Raw genomic sequence first — 18,490 nt, 5'->3', positions numbered from 1 at the left:
TCTTTCACATTAAATTGAATTTTATACAAAAATTCTGTGAAACTATATTTCATGTAACAGACTCACAAAAAGAATAATGTCTGACATCAATACAGTGCAATTTGTGAAGCATAGCTGCATGTGATCTGAAAAAACTGTAAAAAAAATAATAATTTATTTTTTGAAGGCCAAAGGTATTAAATTAAATTCTGAGCACCAAAGTGCATTGACACTCCAGTATGTAAAAAGGCATCTGGTTTTAGATGAAGAAGTGATGCCAGAGAAAGGGAATCCATTAGCATTTCTTTTCATGCTGCTTGAAATTCAGAAATCTCTTGATGGGCCATTTTCCGTCCCCCCCTTTTCTCCGTCTGTTTTTCTGGAAATAAATGGGAATAAAGACCTCTCTGCTGTCATCCTAATTGAATCTAATCAAACCAAAGTGTAAAATGCAAATGAAAATAGAAAAGGGCTAAATATCAAGCCACATGATTATTTTTTTGTCTCAGAGTGCCATGCATGGGAGGTTGAAAAACCTCCCATGCATGCCACTCTGAGACAAAAATATCAAAAATTTGAAAACTACAAGGTCGCCTTTGGTAGGCAATATTCAATGTATCACAACACTTTGTTTATAAAGGTATTCTTTTGAAGGCCCTGATGTAACTCAGAGTCAACACTGAGATGGACTTTGTTGTCTCAATGGTTTAAAGTTAGTTTAGAAATCATACTGACCCAAATATAAGACAACCCTGATTATGAGAAAACCCCTCTTTTTTCAAGACTGTAACACAAACATATTCCAAAAAATGTATGTAGTATCTACCAGTGGTGGGTTTTACTTATTTTCTTTTTTATCATGACATTCAGACAAAAATCTGGGCCTATAGAGAAATTCTTGGAATTACAATAAAACTCATTACGGCCATTTTCAAGCTCAAAACTTGAAGATTTTCACCAAAAAAAGTTGGAATTTTTGTCTCACAGACTATATGATATGCAGTGTGTCCCTACATGGTTCATGGTGAACATGTCTCTGATCTTTATCCCATATCCCAGGGGTGGATTTGCCAGTTGCTCATGGATCACAGAATGACATGAAAACCTTTAATGGCATCACAGTTTTACCAACATGGATTTGACTCCAGCAAAATCCTTGATTAAGTGCTCCATGTTTCTTCTCTGATCTATAGCCTCCCTTGAGATCATTGCTAATCTGTTCAGGGTTTCTCTAGAGATGGTGGAGATCAGCTTCAAACTGTGAAAGCTTTCCACATGCGTGTCCTGAATGTACTTTAAGGAGGGGGATTTTTTTTCTGGTGGCCAGAGTGATGAACAGTGTTATGAAGAAGGACAGGACAATGATCCTTCTAGAACAAATGCTAGAATTTCAACAGAGGAGATGGAAACTGATAGCATAGAGGACGATAATAGGAAAGCCCAAAGTATACAAATAATATATTATAAAAGCTCCAAGGGTCACTGTTGGTTAAGTACAGAGTTCCATAAATGATAGCATAAGCATGTGGTTTATAAATACTCAAGTCAGGTTTAGTTATAATGAACTGCATTAATATATGACATATGGTGGAAATTTTGACATGTTGTGGGTCTGTTCCCACCCGTACCCCTGGAAACCTGGTTAGGGTGGTTGCATCATGATGTGCAAGGACATTTTGTATGCAGAACTGAATCTTTATTGGAGCTTGCAGCACCATATGTCCAAATAAAGACAAAATAAAGCGTCTTCTATGGTCCATCCTCTGACCTGGACCCCAAAACCTGTTAGGGTTGTGAGGCCCTAGGTCTCAGACCATTCCTCTGTATAGAATCTCTACAGATTATCCAGAGGTGTTGGTGTAGCAACTTGACTAGATTTGATGTGGTCATCTCCACTGTATACATGGTAGAGCGCTAATGACATGAATTTTCTTCTGTTCTGCAGGATGTAATATCTTCCCTCCAGGACCGCCTCTCCCTGCGCTACATTGAGCACTTTGCACTGGTCCTGGAGTCCGGTGGGCTGGACCAGAGGCAGAAGTTACACTTGTTGCAGGAGAACCAGCCTCTGTCTCATGTACGTACACTTAAAAAATTACAGTTTATGAAATCACAGATAGTAACTAACAAAAGGACAGTGAGTTGTAATTATTCCTGTCAATTTGCATGACTAAACTCTGACTTTTTATCATTAAAGGCTGAAATTTGTGGCATTTGTTTTGAATGTCGGTGTGAATGTCCTCAGGTGGTGCACAGGACTTACTTCCAAGGGATGAAGTGTCTTTTCCGAATCTGCTTCTTCCCTAAAGACCCTGCAGATCTACTGAGAAGAGATCCCGCAGCCTTTGAGTATCTCTACATACAGGTATCATGCAGACTTTACTTTACTCGTGTGCTAAGCTTTATGTTGAGATTTTTCAAGGACCCAATGGTTCTCTGTATAGTGAACTGCCATTAAGCAAAACTACCCTTCAGCCACTGTTCATAAAAAAAAGAAAAAAAGGAACTTGCAGACACATTTGTAATTAATGTATGTCATTGTTGGGCAGGTTTGTTTTTGTCTCTGCCTTCCTGAATAGTAAATGTTGAAATGATGCAGCACTTGGCAGCCAAATCTATGTGTGGGGGCGAATGTGATGCAGCCGTGTCAGTTTGGCAGGCGGCGATAATCACCCAAAACTACCAATTGTGCCTAAACTTGAGACTACAGCCATCAGACGGAAAAGAAATGCATGCAATGAAGTCTATCACATCACGTCAACAGAGTCGCAATGATGTAATCAAAGAGCGTTTTGGCACGGACTGGAAATCTGATGTCACACTGAGACTGGCGGCCCTGCACATTTACATCACCGTTTCCATAGCAAGACCCAATCAGAAGATCTCGCTCAAACATGTCGAGTAAGTGATTGTCATTGATTTTACCATTATGTGCATGAATCCAAGAATTCTAAAACATAATGTTTTGTTGTTTTTCCTGTCCTTTCACAGGAAGGAATGGGGACTGGAACCGTTCCTCCCCCTGACCCTCCTTCCAACGGTGAAGGAAAAAAACGTCTGCAAGACTCTCTCCCAGCTCCTAAAGACATATCAGCACCCTCCCCCCGCCGGCAACAAGGTGCTTCCACAGTGTAATGAAACGGTTGCCAGCGTGAATTATGCTGCACGCCAAACAATATTTTGATTGCTCGGTTCCTGCCTCTCAGAAGGTGCCAGAGAGTGATGAGAAATCAATTGAGTCAGTGCTAAAAGGAAAAGCTACTTAACTCTTCTCTGGCGAATATATGTGCCGGGACGATGCTCCTTCTGAGCAGAAATTACGGAGCGTGCCTTTTGTTATTGCATTATAGCGGCAAGGCGTGGCAATCTTTTTTTTAGGGCCTGCAGGGAGCGCAGGACTGTTTTCTTTTCAAGTCAGGCCAGATTGTCATGTTATTGTCGTGTCGCTTGTCACCGACACACTGTTACAGTACATATGAATGAAATCCATTTTTGTGGCAATCATTAAGGTTGCACCATGAGCCACTGTTTGTTCTTGATTTATTCATAGTCCGGAACGTCACTTCACATAAGGTGTTTACACAGCCTGAGTGTTCTGCCAGTCTTCATCATTCTTATGACATCATTCTGTGTGCTCAACCTGCCACGCAATGAATACAAGGTTGAAGTTAATCCAGTACTGCCAGAGAGTTAGGGTACAGTGCCCCCTGCTGTTCAAACCTTCAGATGTTTTTCACTCTTTCCACGGTTCCCTTGACAGGTCCCCCCTCTGCAGGGAAAGCTTCAGTACATGCGTGTCCTGAATGACCTTCCACCGTTTGGAGGCTTGATATTCCATACTGTTGGTCTGGTAAAGCAACCTTGATCATTTATAGTCTCTAACAGTGGGGTGTGCTATTAAGCGTAATGATATAGTGGGACATTAACATGGTTACGCAGCCATTTACATCGTTCCTCGCAGGATGACAAGCAGTCAGCCACAACGTTGTTGGTCGGACCTCGTCATGGCATCAGCCATGTAATTGACCTGAAGAACAACCTCACCACCGTTCTGGCTGAGTTCAGTCGGGTTGCTAAGATTCAGCTGTTCCGGGAGCACCAGGGGGTGGCAAGAGTGGAGGTTGCTATTGTGGAAGCTAAGGTATAACTTCCAGTCAAGTTCTGAAAGAAAGAAATGTAAAAAAAAACTTACATGTGACACTTAAACACTTTTCCAGACACAAAGGTTAAAAGCATCCTGCATGCGAACCATGCTAAATTTATCCAAACCTGGAGAGAAAAGGATGTAAAATGTGTTTTTTGGCCTTTCCTTGCCTTCTGAACTCCGCTGTTGCTTCTAGCCTCTGGTGTTGTTGATGGAGTGGCCAGACGCTTCAAACTTTGCATGTCTGATCGCTGGCTATTACAAGCTCTTTGTGGACCCTAAAAGAAACATCTACTACAGGACACCTGGTCAGTCTCATATGATCAAGGCAGGTATGTTAGTAGTCACCTCTTTGCTATTGTGTTTGCGCAAAATGAATAAAGGGTATTCTATGATAATGTCATGCTTAAATTTCTCATACAACACGAGTAAAATATTTCCAAATTAACCATGTGTTTGTATGTTAGATTTAAACTGTATTTGCTCTGCTGCACATCTATCTGTTGTGTATTTTACACTGAAAGAAAAGCCTGATTTGTGTCAGCTGGGCCACATGCAGAAACTCCATTCAAAGGCATCACACTAAAGCAATTTACCTGGAATGTTATCAGCTTCCCCATGTCCCACAAGACCAGTTTCACCGACTCCATGGGGATCTCATCCATACTGCTCACCGCTTTTAGATTACCATTCTCATCTCAGTCCAAACTCATGGGATTCCACTTCATTTTCTGTTCCTAACAGTGACATCTTGGATGCGAGTGCTTCTCCTACTCTCTTCACCTCATCAAAGAACATATTAATATGACATACTATTTGGATGTTTCTACCTTCTGTCTTCATTCAGTGGTCTCTGTAAGGGAAGATTACAAAGATCACAACATGCCATGACATCTCTTCAGGCATCCACTCTAAGAAACTTTCATTATGTGAAAAATTCCACACCATCAGCTCCTATGAACTATTGTGATGGTTTTGTCCTTAGATTACAGAAGCTCTCATGCTCACTCGCGATCCAGTGGAGCATCAGGTTCCGGCAGCAGTCGGCGGTGTGAGGAGAGAGAGGGCCTGTCTAGAGAGCCATCACAGAAATCATCTGCTCCACAGCCCCCTCAGTCGCAGCATCTGGGCCTTTGCCACATTCACCTGAGAGAGCAACAAAAGCAGCAGGAGCTCCAGCAGCAAGGCGAGGAGCAGCTGGACATCAATGAGAATCTCATCTCCCAGGGCCGCAGCCGCACCGAATCTGACCCCACCGTAAAGAGCACAGAGTCTGTGGCCAGTCCTGAGAATCCCACAGTAGAGGGAAGCACCTCTGAGTTCAGAGAGAGGGCACAGACCCTTGAGGCTTCCCGGCGGCCCGAGCGATTCTTCTGTGACTCCTGCAAGGCCAAGCTAAAGGCAGAGGGCCGGCTGGCTGAGGGTGGCTCTGGTGATGCAGGGTCCGTTAAAGCAACACAGCAGCGCTGCTCAAACGCCTGTGCCTCCAGAGATGGAGGAGCTGTGGATCTCATGGCCCTGCCACCCCCAGGAAGTGAAGAGGATGAGGAGATGGATGACAGAGCCGGAAAGCTGCAGCCTGCACCTCCCGCTATTGCGGTCCCACCCCCAGGGTTTCGTGATAACAGCTCCGATGAGGATGACCCGAATAAAGGGCGCAAGGCGGCAGCCAGGACGGCGGCAGCAGTGGTGGCCGCAGCAGCTGCAGTAGCAGCGCCTACCACCTTGGCTGGTGCAGCAGCAACTCAGGAAGATGTGCCAGTCACACTGATTGATAATGTGGCAACCAGGACGGTGCGGGACCATGCCCAGGAGCTTGATGATGCACTTGTCTCCACCCTGCAAGCCTTGGAGGCGCTGGCTGCATCTGAGGACTACCCCCACCATCACCAGCAAACGCCTCAGACTACAGGTGGACGTAATGGTTCAAAATGACCAGTGGTTCCAATCTTCAGTACCTTTATACTTCAGTTGTGTTGCCATATGGTGGAGACAAATACCTACTGATTATATTTGTTAAGAAAATATCTAGTAGTCCTTGTGTCTGCAATTCATAATACAGTCAAATACAGCCTAAATTAGCATAATTACTCTAATTTCATATGTACTTAATGTATATTTTTTGTGGTGCTGATTTTGTTCTGTTTATTTCTTGCAGGGCTTATTGTGCTGGCAGCCATCACCCCTGAATCGTCCCTTGATTCTGGACACGAGACCAATTCCTCCGAGCTAACCGATGTCTCAGAGATGGTTTCCGCAATGAAGCAGCACCAGAACCAGGCCTACCTTCTGGCCCATCACATCAACAAGGACCGCATTTTTAGCCGCCGTGACTTTCCCCTGGCAATCTCTGGTTGCACAACACAAACATTAGGAGCAGGGGCTTTCTCTGTTGGTCAGATTCGTGGGGCTTGTCCTGCTAAGCCAGTGATTCTGAGTAAGACTGTGCCCTTGAAAGTCAGTCCCATTCAAGGAACCACACCTCTCTGCCCAACAGTAGAGCAAAGTAAAACAGAGAATCCACCACAAAGTGAAACAGATAATGGGAAGTCCACAACAGAACCCACAAAGTTGGGAGCTGTTGAACACACTTCTCAGACTCCTGAAGAACTGAAAGTGAGTGATTCTGTTGACACTTCTGTTTGCTACAAAGATCAGAAATTTACAGAGGGTAGACTGAGTCCTAACTCCTCTGAAAGTATCAAAGGGAAAACTCCAGAAGCTACCAACAAAGCCTTACCCGTTCTTTTGCCTGTGGACAGAACTGCTTCTGCTAAGATTTGCCCAACAATCATGTGCCAAGATGCCGAGACTGCCTCTAGTGAGACCATGAAGCCTTCAAGCTCAAAGGGCATATTGCCAGTGGACGATTTGTTCTGCACATGTCCAGTGCGACCTGAGCCTGGTCCACAGCTACGACTAAAGGACCCTCAGACACAGAAGTTGCTGGTGTTTCACTCCTCCTCACCTACTGATGATGAGCGACTCCGTGCCAAGGGAATGCAGCTGGCTAGCAGCAAAGATGGTACAGGACGGATGTCAGACTCCGAATTAGCCAAACCCAATGTTCAACCCCCACCAAAGTTCTCCCCTCTCATGTCAGTGAAGGCAGAAAGGAAGGAGCCAGCAGAATCAAAATCTGATGCTGCTCCAGTAAAGGTCCCCACAGAGACACAGAAAGTACCAATAAAGGCTCCCTTACCAGTCTTGGTGGACACCACACACATCACAACCTGTGGAGAGAAGGGTGCAACAATCCCAGGAGCTGAGTATAAGAAGCAAGGGGGCAGCAAAAACAAATCCCAGCGCAGTGCCCCGTTCACGAGCTTCCGAAATCTCATCTCAGCCACTTTCCCAGCTCGTCTGCGGCGTGAAACTGATGAGCGGCGGGCCCAGTTGCAGAAGGTGCGTCAGTATGAACTGGAGTTCCTGGAGGAGCTTCTGAAGCCCAAAACATCGCAATCTGAATTCCTACCCCAGGGGTCTTCACCTGTTCCTACAGGCACACCATGTTCTTGTCAACTGCGTACCAGCCCTGTTCAGAAAGTGCCAGGGATCTCCCGGGAACAAAGACGCAGTTGTGATTGCAAGAGAATGTGTCGTGGGATGCGCCTGCCAGACACTCCAGTTGGCTCATCCGTAGAGCACAGGGGGAGAGAAAGACCCATTTCGAAAACTCCCCCAACCATGCCTAAGGAAACTCATGGCCAAGGGGAACCACGCCGACCTCAGACATTGGAAATAAAGACGACAAGAATTCGCTCAACCAGCCTGGAGTCTCGTGAAACTCGAGAGGGAGCTGTTTCCTGCCTCCCTACATGCACGTCCCGCCCCGAGTGCATCGGGGCACCACAGTACAAGAAGCTCCAGCGGAGATTCAGCATTGGTGAGATAGACAACAATGACAGTACCCCACTCTATGCTGAGGTCAAATCTACTAAAACCAAAAGTCTGGAAAAGGAGATGGAAAGGGTAAGGGCCACAGGTCTACGGCTTCCAACGCCCGTGGAGCCGCCAGTTCAGACCCAAAGCGGTGAACCTAAGAAGAAAGGTGTCTTCTTCATCCAGGGTGAGGAACTGCTACAGGAGGGACGGGACGGGACCAGTGAAGTGTTGCTCGGACTCCCGAGTGAGGATAGTGATGACCGAGAAAAGTGTTGTTCATTTTGCTTTTGCTACCGGAAGTGTGAGACGACAGATGAAAGCAGTGAGAAAGATGAACTTTCCTACTCCATCCCTTTGCAAGTCCTTCCCGGCATGCAGTTGGACTCCCGGGCAATGCCAGTTGTCAGCAAGACCCTACAGGTCCTGGATGCTGAGGACTGCAGCGGGGAAGAGGAGGAGGAAGAGGAAGAACCACAGACCCAGGAGATTGACCTTCGTGCCTGCAGTAACCTTGAAGCCAGCCTTGCACGAGTGAAGTCCCTGCAGGGGAAGACATTCTGCCTCCCCGATGGCTTCCTCAATGCACAACTTGATGCCAATGAGCTGCTTGCCATTCTTCAACAGTGTGCCAAGAGTCCCCAGAAAGAAAAGGAGCCTCGGATGCCAGCTGCCAGGCTAGCTGAGTACAAACAAGAGCTGGCAGTCTGTTTCAAGGAGTTTAGGGCTTCATGCAGACGCGTAGCAAGTGTGGAGAAGAGTCCGACGCGAATGCTGAGTGTAGTCACTGCGAGTTTTCAAGTGCTGTGCAACCTGACACAGACATTCATCCAGCTGGTCCAAGGCATACGCTCCGAATCTCAGCGGCTACAGCTTCTACACAAGGTAGAGGAGGTGGCTATCAACTACACCTTGCTGCTTCGAGCGGCAGAGGAGGCAATGGGACACTCTAGCAGTCTGCCAAACAGGAGTACCAGACCCCAAGTCCCCACTTGCGCCAACATGGGATCTCTTCCACGGCCTATTAAAACCTTGCCGGCCAAGTGAATCTCAGTGCAATACTCTCTTGCAAAAGAGGTCCTTGGTATAACTGCTGCTCATCCGTCTCACTTGTCATCCCTTACTTGTTGTTTACATACTTTAACAGTTGGCCAAAATTGCATTTCGCTGATCCGATGACACATTTACAAAGTCTGCAACAGCACAGAATGTCCCCTTCTGAACCTGCAGAGGTACCTCAGTCGTGCACTTTCCTGTGCAAAATGTGGTGTAGAAGGAGTCCTCTAACTGTTACACAGGGCTCAAAGATCCATATCATATATTGCTCATTCTTCAAACATAAAACAGAAGGATTCAGAGGATTTTGTATGTACTGTTTAGTTGTATTTTTTGTATGTACTGTATTTAGTTTTGTTTATTTATATATATATATATATATATATGTACTGTATTTACAGTAGTTTAGTTTTTTTGACACAATACAATTCAAGGATGAAGACGAATGCTCATTTACATTTTAATAATATATTATAATATTTATAATATATAATAGTTTCACAAAAAATACTTTTTTAAAAAACACATTACATTTGCTCTCTGAGCAAATCCACTGTAGAAAGTATGTGAAAATATGGCTCTATACTGATGTGTGTTTAAATTAATTTTTTTTTAATACCGTCACAAAAGTGAGGTCTCCACAGCAGCGTAATGTCCACAGCAAACAAAGTGTCCGCAGGCTTTTGAACTGAACTGAAAAGAGTGTTTGTCATAGTGGGGTCACTCACAGAATCTGCGGGGAGCAAAACAAAGGTTTCAGAGCGCTGGCTCTGGATAATGTAGCAAATCCAACCTCATGGACACCTCTGGCCAACGGGATCAGCGTTCACCATGAGGTTATCACCAAACTGCTGACTTTTTAAAAGTTGGAAAGCTCACTTTGCCCCACATTACCCACAAACTCAACTTCACATGTCACTGAGACAGTGTCACGGATTCCTGTGTTAAAATTTTTTGTTCTTTTTTTTCCACTCAGAAAGGGAAGGACCGGCCTTTGTCCAGCATTATGTATGGTGTTATAAAATGTGAGCTGAGGTTGTGGAAAGTGTGTTTTAAACTTCTTATTTTGAAAAAGTATACCGTAATGTATTCACATTCTTCACACTCAACTGAAGGACGACTTGTATCTTTCTGATAGGATCACAACAGTTTGCTTTTATCTATGTACTATTCTTCTGTTCGATTGTTCATTCCAGAATATATTACAGAAACCCACACAAAGTAGTTTTCTATGTATTTTAATAAAACCAACACCTGTTTTCTGTCTGAAACCTCTCTTGACTCTGACATACATGTCATTCTAAAGCTGGTTTTGTGGTCCGCACAAGGACACTGAAAGTTTGTGTTTCTTTGACTCTATGGTTGTCTTGCATGTCTACTTGTTCTTACCACTTCTCCTGGACTTCGACTGAGGAAACACTGTAAGGGCCACATTACAAACTGCATTATTCGAGAGGCTTTGGGCCACACACACACACACCAACAGTCAGCTTGACAGCCAAGACCATTCACAATGGGATTTTGCCACTGTATTAAGAGTATATTCTCTTCCATTTAAATTATTGATAGTGTAAATAACTAATGGTATATTTGTGGAGGGGAAAATGTTCAGTACTTGCAGCGTTGAGGGTTTCTATAAATTCTTCACCATTTTGTAACTCAGAAACCAGAATGACTATCGTATTATTTACAGTAGCAATGTACCATACAAATAAATAGTTAAAACTATATTTTAAAGAACCTATAACATAAATGATAAAGCATGGGACATGTTTATTTTTATAAAATATTGACGTTAAAATGCTATGTTGTTTTCGCCACATAAAACATTATGTTAATTGCCAAAAATGTTACTCCTGTCTTTGTGATTCATTACTATGGATTTTGTTTTGTAGTCAAGTCCATTGTTTTTTTCTTTTCTTTGTTTGGCATCATGTCTGACTTTGTCTTCACTGTAGTCTGTGTGTCTGTGTACAACATCATGGTTTAAAGCAATAAAGTAAGCCAGTTGCAAGACCTGAGTTAACAAACGGGGTGCCTGAACATTTCATAGGCCCAGTGGATTCATGGCTTTTCAATGGGTTTTTGTTTTTTGATAAAAAATTCCTTGATAAAATATGAAATTATACACCATACTAGAAGCTATTACTATTTAAATTTCAAATATACCATTATTGTTTACCTGGGCTCCAAATATGTGTTACAGATCATTTAGATTTCATATTTGGCAAAGGTTGTCTCTATGAAATTAACATCATTTACATCATTTCAGTTAGCCAGAAGCAAACATATTAACTGTACTCTGGTAAAAACAATAGCATTTAGATTCATGTTTATTTCTGTTCTTTTTTGGTTTTTTTACCAGCAGCCCAGTCTAAACTCACAGTAGAACAAAATGGATGATATTTATTATCCGAGTTTCACCCAGGCAACCAACCAACTTCACGTGCTATAAGCATGAGTGGAGACTCTATTTGTTAGCATTTCAGATTTCAGGCACTGACCTCCACCATGTCCACCTCAGGCTAACATACCGTTCTTAAGAGATGGCTGTGAGCTACAAACTTAAATCCACAGTGCCACAAAACAACTGAATCGAGGACTATTTGTGAACTGGATTGGAATTGGATCATTCTCAGAGGTATCACACACGTTTTAGCGTGTTGAACTAAAAGTGTTAGTTTGTTGGTGTTCCGTGTTTTTTTTTAATAAATCTAATTCAGAATGCCGTTCTTGCACCATTCACACACAAATAAAAAGAACCATGAGGAAAAATTAAAGTGCTCTCATTTTACTAAGATATACACAATCTTTCGGCGTATGTTACAACACGGCACATCTTGGACTTAACTGGGAGGGGGAGGTAACCATTATTCTGCTGATATCGGCTGATTACCGACTTCAGTGCATGTAAAAAAATGTAAGGCATGACCGCGCAAGTTCAAAACTGACTGGCGAATATCTGCAATCCATGTTTTTGCCCGGGTTACCTGTGAACACAAATCTACAGAAATATAGTCTTCTAGTAGCATGTCTGAGGTCAAGAGGTTAACGAATTACCTCAGGAAAAAGGGGAAGATAGGGAAACATGTCAGGTAGCTGGGAGTGTATGCAAAAGTCCCCCCTACACACACACACACACACACACACACACACACACGCACTTCAGAAGTTACAGCTTTTGAAGCTACAGATGTGATTGAGATTGGCTCAAAATTTGGACTTTTAACAACTGAACACACTAGCTGGTTAAAATACACTTTAAAAGGGGGGTACAGAGAAGCACACTCCAATACTACTTCATATGAACAGTAGCATTACTGAAACTGTTTTGGGTGGTGATACACGCTGAACCTGACGCCATTTCTAATCTTCTGAATTTTTTTCCCTGCTTGACGCATCTCGGCTAAACTGGGTACAAAAATATAAACATTTCTTTTTTAACCTGATTCTTTTTTCTTTTACATTGCAGCAAATAAAAAGGACAACGAATTAACACAATTCAAATCATATCTTATTTAAATCCTACACGGAAGTCGTTTTTTTAACCTTCTCCCCTGCATGGGTTCCTATTTTAAAGACAAGTTATGATTATAATGCACCGATACCCTCCGTGATTGCCTGATATTCACCAAACCTGTGAAATCTACTGTGCGTGGGGTGGAGTAGAGTGTAATAATTCACATTAGCGTTTCTTTGTGATGCCTCATTATGTGTTGGCTCTTTTCCGAGGGCCGCCTGAAGCCCTTCTTGCAGTAGTCACACCGGTGCGGGTAGTCCTTGGTGTGGATGGATATGACGTGCCGCTTAAAGCCGGAGGCGTCCGTAGTGTTGTACTCGCAGTACTGACACTGGTACACCTTCCGGCCGCTGTGCGTTTTCATGTGCTTCTTCAGTTCGCCCTGCTGGCGGAAGCCGCACCGGCAGCGCTTGCACTTAAACGGCAGGTCCTTGGTGTGGACCGAGAGAATGTGCCGGCTGAGCGTGAACGGGTCGGAGATTTTAAAGTCGCAGTGCCGGCACTGGTGCTCCTTGCCGCCTTTGTGGGCCTCCGAGTGCTTCTTGAGTTCGCTGGGCCGGTGGAAGCCCTTCTCACACACCTCGCACTTGTGCGGGAAGTCCTTGGTGTGAACAGAGATGATGTGGCGCTTCAGGTCGCTGGAGTTGGTGCTCTTGTGCTCGCAGTGCGGGCACGGGTGCGTCTTGTGGCCCTGGAAGATCTCCGTGTGGCACTGCAGCTCCGCGACGTCGGCGAAGGCCTGCGGGCAGTGGCCGCACTTGAAGGGCAGCTCGGCGCCGTGCTTGCTCTTGACGTGAGTCTTTAGGTTGGACTGGTCGGCGCAGCGGAAGTCGCAGTGCTGGCAGTGAAACGGCTTCTCGCCCGTGTGCGTGCGCATGTGCTTCTTCAGCTCGGACGGGTGCCGGAAGCCTTTGGCGCACTCCACGCACACGTGGGCAAAGTTTTTGCTGTGGACCGCCAGCAGGTGGCGGTTCAGCAGGCCCTGCTCGGCCGTCTCGTAGTCGCAGAACTTGCACCGGTGCAGCTTGGGCTCCTTGTCGCGTAAGATGAGCTTGTTGCCAAGCGGGCTGGCCTCGTGGTAGCGCCGCGTGTACTCAGAGTATTCCGGAACTTTTTCGCTCTTCACGATGAGCTTGTGGCCCTCCAGGTGGTTGTGGAAGTTGACCTTCTTGTTGGTGGTGAAGTCACAGTCCGTGCACTGGTACTTCTTCTTGAACATATGGTCGGGGTGGTTCTTCATGTGCCGCTTGAGGAAGCCTCGTGACCGGAACTTCTTGCCGCAGATGTGGCAGGGGTAGACGGTCAGTGGCTGGCCATCTGGGCCAATGATCACTGCTGGGGGAAAATGTCAAAGAGATTAAGGCCCCGTCCACACGAGAAAGTCTTTCTCAGGATCCTTCAGCGTTTTTTGCGTCTCCATGTAGATGACAACATTTCAGATAACACTCACGCATGGACGCAAGTATTTTAGAAATCGAAAATCCGTTTAGAGAAAAAGCGTTTTCATGTAGACCGGATCTAAATCACAACTGTATTAATTTCCTATATTTAATTTGCACCCAATCCCAGTCAATTATAATATTAAGTATCATGTATAATCTTAATACTCGCAATAATTTTAAACATCATGACTTATTTACTAAATCTTGAGTTGTAAACACCAATAGACTTCATGCAAAAAAAAAAAATTCAGAATTCTACACATCAAGTAATAATAAGTGTGGGTATTATATGCAAGATTATCCCAATCCTGAACAACCCTTATTTGTTACTGTTTCCTTTCTGTCAATTGCCACGTAAAAAATAAATAGATGGCATTTGTAATATCAGAATGTAAAAACGTGCCACACAACGTAAACTGACCAATCGGAGCCCTGAACCAGGGATGCGTGCTTTAAAACCAAAATGGCTCGTTACCTGTCTGGCACTGCCTAGTCTCGCCCTTCTTCTTCTTCCTGATCTTCTGCTTGAGCATTCGGCTCATAGTGAGGTTGTCGCTGATTTGAAGGTATGGCGTCACTGTACTCTTCTTGCCCGGTAACCTGCCCTCCAGGTTATTACCTGAGAAAGGTGCAGCATAAGTGAACTACAGGTCAACAGAATGACCACACTGTGTGGTCATGTGTAAAACTAATCCAGGTGCTTTTTATATTTGGAAAGTTTATTATTCCTGTTCTAGCCAAGCGCCTGGTCACCCTAATTTATTTAAAACATATTATATGGAAGGAATACATGTTCAAAAACGTCTCACCATAAGCAGCAGCCCAGGCCACAGAAACAAATGTCTTGTTGGTGGGAGAGTCCTGGAGCTGTGCCTCCTGGAGGGCAGGACGGGCCTCATCTTCACCTACAATCACCTCCATGTAGACCTGATCTGCCACCTCCGTACCGTCTGCACAGCGTCACCAGAGAAACGTTACAATCTTACGGCAAAACAGTTCTTCAGATAACAGTTTTAGTTATTTAGAATCTGTTACAAAGGTGAATGTTAGAAGGCAGGGTATTATGTGTGTGTGTGGTATTGGGGTCAGGCATCAGGAAAATACCAGATACTCACTGACGTCATCATCACCCTGACTGCTCTCCTTCACGGTCATGTAGACCATCTTCTCCCGTGACATCAGCCCACCAGCTGATGGCTCCAGCACAGCGTGGCCATTGGGAAAGTCACCCTCTGTCACCACCTCTGTTTGACCTGCACACACAAGCACAAACATGAGCAATATAGTGACAGTGACTAGAAACTATTCATTATGTAGCACTCTTTTAGAATTCCCGTGAACGTGCCTATTTCCACATCCTCATCAGCCTCCGCCTTGAAGATGTAGACTTTGATGACCTCTGAGCTGTAGCCATCCTCTTTAGAGCTGTCATCATCCTGAGGGACCTCTGTGCTGATCTTCAGTGGCGTGTCATCGATGTCCAACTTTTCCCCCACATCATCCACTGAAATAAACACACCGATGAAAAGATTGAATGTGCTGACATACTTTAAGTGCTTAACAATATAAATTATTTTAATGCTGAGCCCATTATTTTCATAGTGAGCATTGTTAATTTAAACTAAAGTAGGCACCATGTACACAATGTCAGAGAAATTTTAACCGGAATATCATCTAAATCATCAAAACCATCTCAACTATTCGACTTTATGCTCACATGAGATCATGAGGTAGTCTTCTGATGTGCTCTTCCCATCCTCGTCCTCATCCGTCTTGATTGTGACCGTGGAGGCAGGCACAGTCTCGTGGGACTGGATGACTGTCTCGGCGTCTGTCACCATCACCTCCTCTGAGACCAGCTCATGCTCCAGCGCCTCGTCCTGTGATGCCGGTGACATCAGGTCTGCCACAAAGACCTGGTCATGCACCCCTACCGTCTCCTCCATTAAGTCCGCCGTAAGAACGTGATGATCAGAGTCTAGTGCCTCCTCGATGGCCACCTCCGCCCCCAGCATGGACTCGGATATGATCATCCCCTCCGTGGTGACCACATCCTCGTGTTCTATGTCAGGCCCTTCGACAACCTCTGCCTCGAGATCGTGCTCGAAAATGATGCCGTCGTCCGTCACCACATCTGACAGCAGCATGGCCTCGGGCACCGACACCACAATGTGGTCACCATCAATGTGAGCCATGCCCCCCATCCCTGCCACTGAGGAAAGAAAGGACAATCAATCATTTTCAATCACTCGTGATCACTTAGAAGCATGCTGACAACGTACAACGTAGAACTAGCACCACAGAGCCCCTAAACGTGTGACCCCCTGATTTAATCAGTTTTAACACCACATGGAAAAACCAAGTGGATCATGTAGTTGGCCTGCATTTGATTGCTTGTGTGGGGTTGATGAGATGTTCCAGCAACAAATTGCACAAAACATTCAGAGACAGAAAATAAATGTTAATCTTTGTGCTTGTGGACCAATTCGTGATAATCAATGCAGGTACACATTGTGAATGACAAATAATACTGCTAATGAGAATACAAAGAGGACTGGTCCCTTTCGATTTGCCCAGTGTGAAGATTTCCGTCAGTAAAGGTAACTGGTTCCTGTTTCATCAAGTGGCCTTAACTTACCAAAGTCCTTCATGATCATTGTGTGGGGCATTTTCAGATCCTGGGCGTGCAGCTCTAACACTCCACCACCCTGATCCATTATTTGCCAGCTCCAGAATGCTACAATAAAAAATAAAAATAAAAAAAAGACTTTCTGTGAACAGATCACATGAGAAGTAAGATTTTGAGTCATATTTCAACTGGGTAAAATTTGGGTAAAAAAAAAAGAAAGAACAAAGAATGCAAAAGTACATAAAACGCACCTTCACATCTGATGTCTGTGATGAAGGTTAAAAATGAAGCAGCTGTCGACCTCCTTCATCTGGTCATAAACAAAAGAGCATAATTACATTTCTTTGACATCTTGTCAACCAGAGCGTGAGGAAAATGATGGTTAAGTAATCAGTGTAGGACGGCTGTTCTGGAATCAGTGTTACTATTGTTTTATATTTCATTCAGTTCGATTCACATGATGTATGCACTGAATACAGCTTTTGATGTGTCTATGTATCCAAAATACATTTTTTTGTGCAATGTTCCCCTCTGTAATCATTTCAGAAAATTCACAAAAAAAATGCAGAAGCGCTGTAACGTGTTTTATTCATTTTATTACATTCAAATAATAGTATTACAATAAAGTTACATTAGACGCAGATAAATAATTACATTTTTCAATAAATGTAATAGCGTGGATAAAAACTCTAATTACATGCAAATAAATTCAGCCCGTTTTCCCGTTCACGACTCAGAACGAGTAAAATATACACCGCGTATGTGACGTCACATCAATCCTTCCAGGGTCAGGAAGTTTATAAATGACGTCATTCGCGCCTGGTGCCACCAAAAACATCGACAGCCAAAAGCGCACCACGGGGAGGAAAAAAAAAAAAAAAAACTTCCGGACAACAGAGTTGTGGCATTACGACAAACACGTGAAGTTGTGGCGAAAGGGGACAGTTAAATCCAGAGCGTTTTGGCTTTATTAATGTTATTGTGCGTTGCCCTGTTGGTGCAGCAGGCACGTGCCCAGCCCAGCGCCCCAAAAAAATGGTGTCCGCCGTTAAAACTTCGAAGCACACGCAACGCGACGAAGCAGGCGGCCCGCTTTACGGGCCCTGGCCGTCTCGCCTGCTGTGCGCCGCCCTTTCGACTTGGCGCCATCTTGGCGGAGGCTAACGGGCTTAGCCGAGGCTAACGCGTGCGCGCCAGGGGCCCCGGCCCGACAATGCGCGGCAGAAACGCGACGCGCGTCCCGCCCGCCCGCCGCCGGCGTTCGGTGGGAGCGAACCCCGCAGCTCTCGGTGCGGCCGGGCTCGTTTCACGGGCGCGTCCGAGTCCTCCGCGGACGGCGCTAGTTAGCCTGCTAGCAGGCGCGCACGGAGGCTAGCGACGCCAGGCCCGTCCGCGGCTTTGTTGTTTTGCGGGGAGGGCTCGCCGAGGCCCGTACAGGCCGAGAGGGCCCGCGGCCACAATGCGACGCCGAATCCGCGCCGCTTCCACTCGTTTTACCTGGTTCCGGACTCCTCGCGGCGCCTCGGTTTATTTCCGGTTGTCTTATTTGGGAAACCTTTGTCCGTTTGGACGTATTTTGCGGAGTAGGGACGGTGCGGCCTGTACATTGGGATTCCCCGATCGCCTTTCGCAGGCCTCGGCCAATCAGGAGCGCAGAGCCCGGCGTGGGGGGGCGGGGGGGTGCACAGTGTGCGCGAGCTCGATCACCGCGGATCCCTGTGTGCTGACGTCACTCAGCTCAACTGCAGGCCCGTTTATTGCCAACATTTGTGTGAAATCTAATATTTGGTTTGTGTTTGTGTGTAATACTCGCAATAACCAACTTTTGAATAGACAAA

General features: G+C 45.1%; 2 protein-coding genes across 8 annotated transcripts in view; one reads left to right on the top strand and one right to left on the bottom strand.

Moving 5' to 3' along the window:
* Nucleotides 1–10,336, top strand: part of frmpd3 (FERM and PDZ domain containing 3) — an 83,971-nt gene extending 73,635 nt beyond the window's left edge. For 4 of the 5 annotated variants that reach the window (XM_028960428.1, XM_028960426.1, XM_028960430.1 and 1 more), the window contains 9 exons: nucleotides 1,925–2,056; nucleotides 2,225–2,344; nucleotides 2,744–2,880; nucleotides 2,971–3,097; nucleotides 3,740–3,829; nucleotides 3,941–4,120; nucleotides 4,320–4,455; nucleotides 5,109–6,035; nucleotides 6,282–10,336. In XM_028960428.1, the coding sequence (XP_028816261.1) occupies nucleotides 1,925–2,056; nucleotides 2,225–2,344; nucleotides 2,744–2,880; nucleotides 2,971–3,097; nucleotides 3,740–3,829; nucleotides 3,941–4,120; nucleotides 4,320–4,455; nucleotides 5,109–6,035; nucleotides 6,282–9,052 (4,620 nt within the window). In that variant the 3' untranslated portion in view covers nucleotides 9,053–10,336. The remainder of the gene's footprint in view (nucleotides 1–1,924; nucleotides 2,057–2,224; nucleotides 2,345–2,743; nucleotides 2,881–2,970; nucleotides 3,098–3,739; nucleotides 3,830–3,940; nucleotides 4,121–4,319; nucleotides 4,456–5,108; nucleotides 6,036–6,281) is intronic. The other variant, XM_028960431.1, reaches the window with a different exon arrangement.
* Nucleotides 10,337–11,831: 1,495 nt separating this feature from the next.
* Nucleotides 11,832–18,322, bottom strand: znf711 (zinc finger protein 711). 3 transcript variants are annotated; one of them, XM_028960432.1, is made up of 9 exons: nucleotides 18,150–18,322; nucleotides 16,904–16,962; nucleotides 16,662–16,760; nucleotides 15,741–16,235; nucleotides 15,369–15,527; nucleotides 15,139–15,276; nucleotides 14,833–14,973; nucleotides 14,499–14,642; nucleotides 11,832–13,916 (listed from the first exon to the last, which is right to left on the bottom strand). In XM_028960432.1, exons 3-9 carry the CDS (start codon nucleotides 16,738–16,740, stop codon nucleotides 12,742–12,744), a joined length of 2,331 nt encoding a protein of 776 aa, XP_028816265.1. In that variant the 5' UTR covers nucleotides 16,741–16,760; nucleotides 16,904–16,962; nucleotides 18,150–18,322; the 3' UTR covers nucleotides 11,832–12,741. The 3 variants fall into 3 exon arrangements, with proteins under 3 accessions (XP_028816265.1, XP_028816267.1, XP_028816266.1); XM_028960434.1 differs by having other exon boundaries at nucleotides 11,832–13,913; XM_028960433.1 differs by having other exon boundaries at nucleotides 16,904–18,322.
* Nucleotides 18,323–18,490: the final 168 nt, after the last annotated feature.

Source organism: Denticeps clupeoides, chromosome 18 (assembly GCF_900700375.1).
Source record: "Denticeps clupeoides chromosome 18, fDenClu1.1, whole genome shotgun sequence".
NCBI lineage: Eukaryota > Metazoa > Chordata > Actinopteri > Clupeiformes > Denticipitidae > Denticeps > Denticeps clupeoides.
This window is presented reverse-complemented; position numbering and strand designations above follow the sequence as displayed.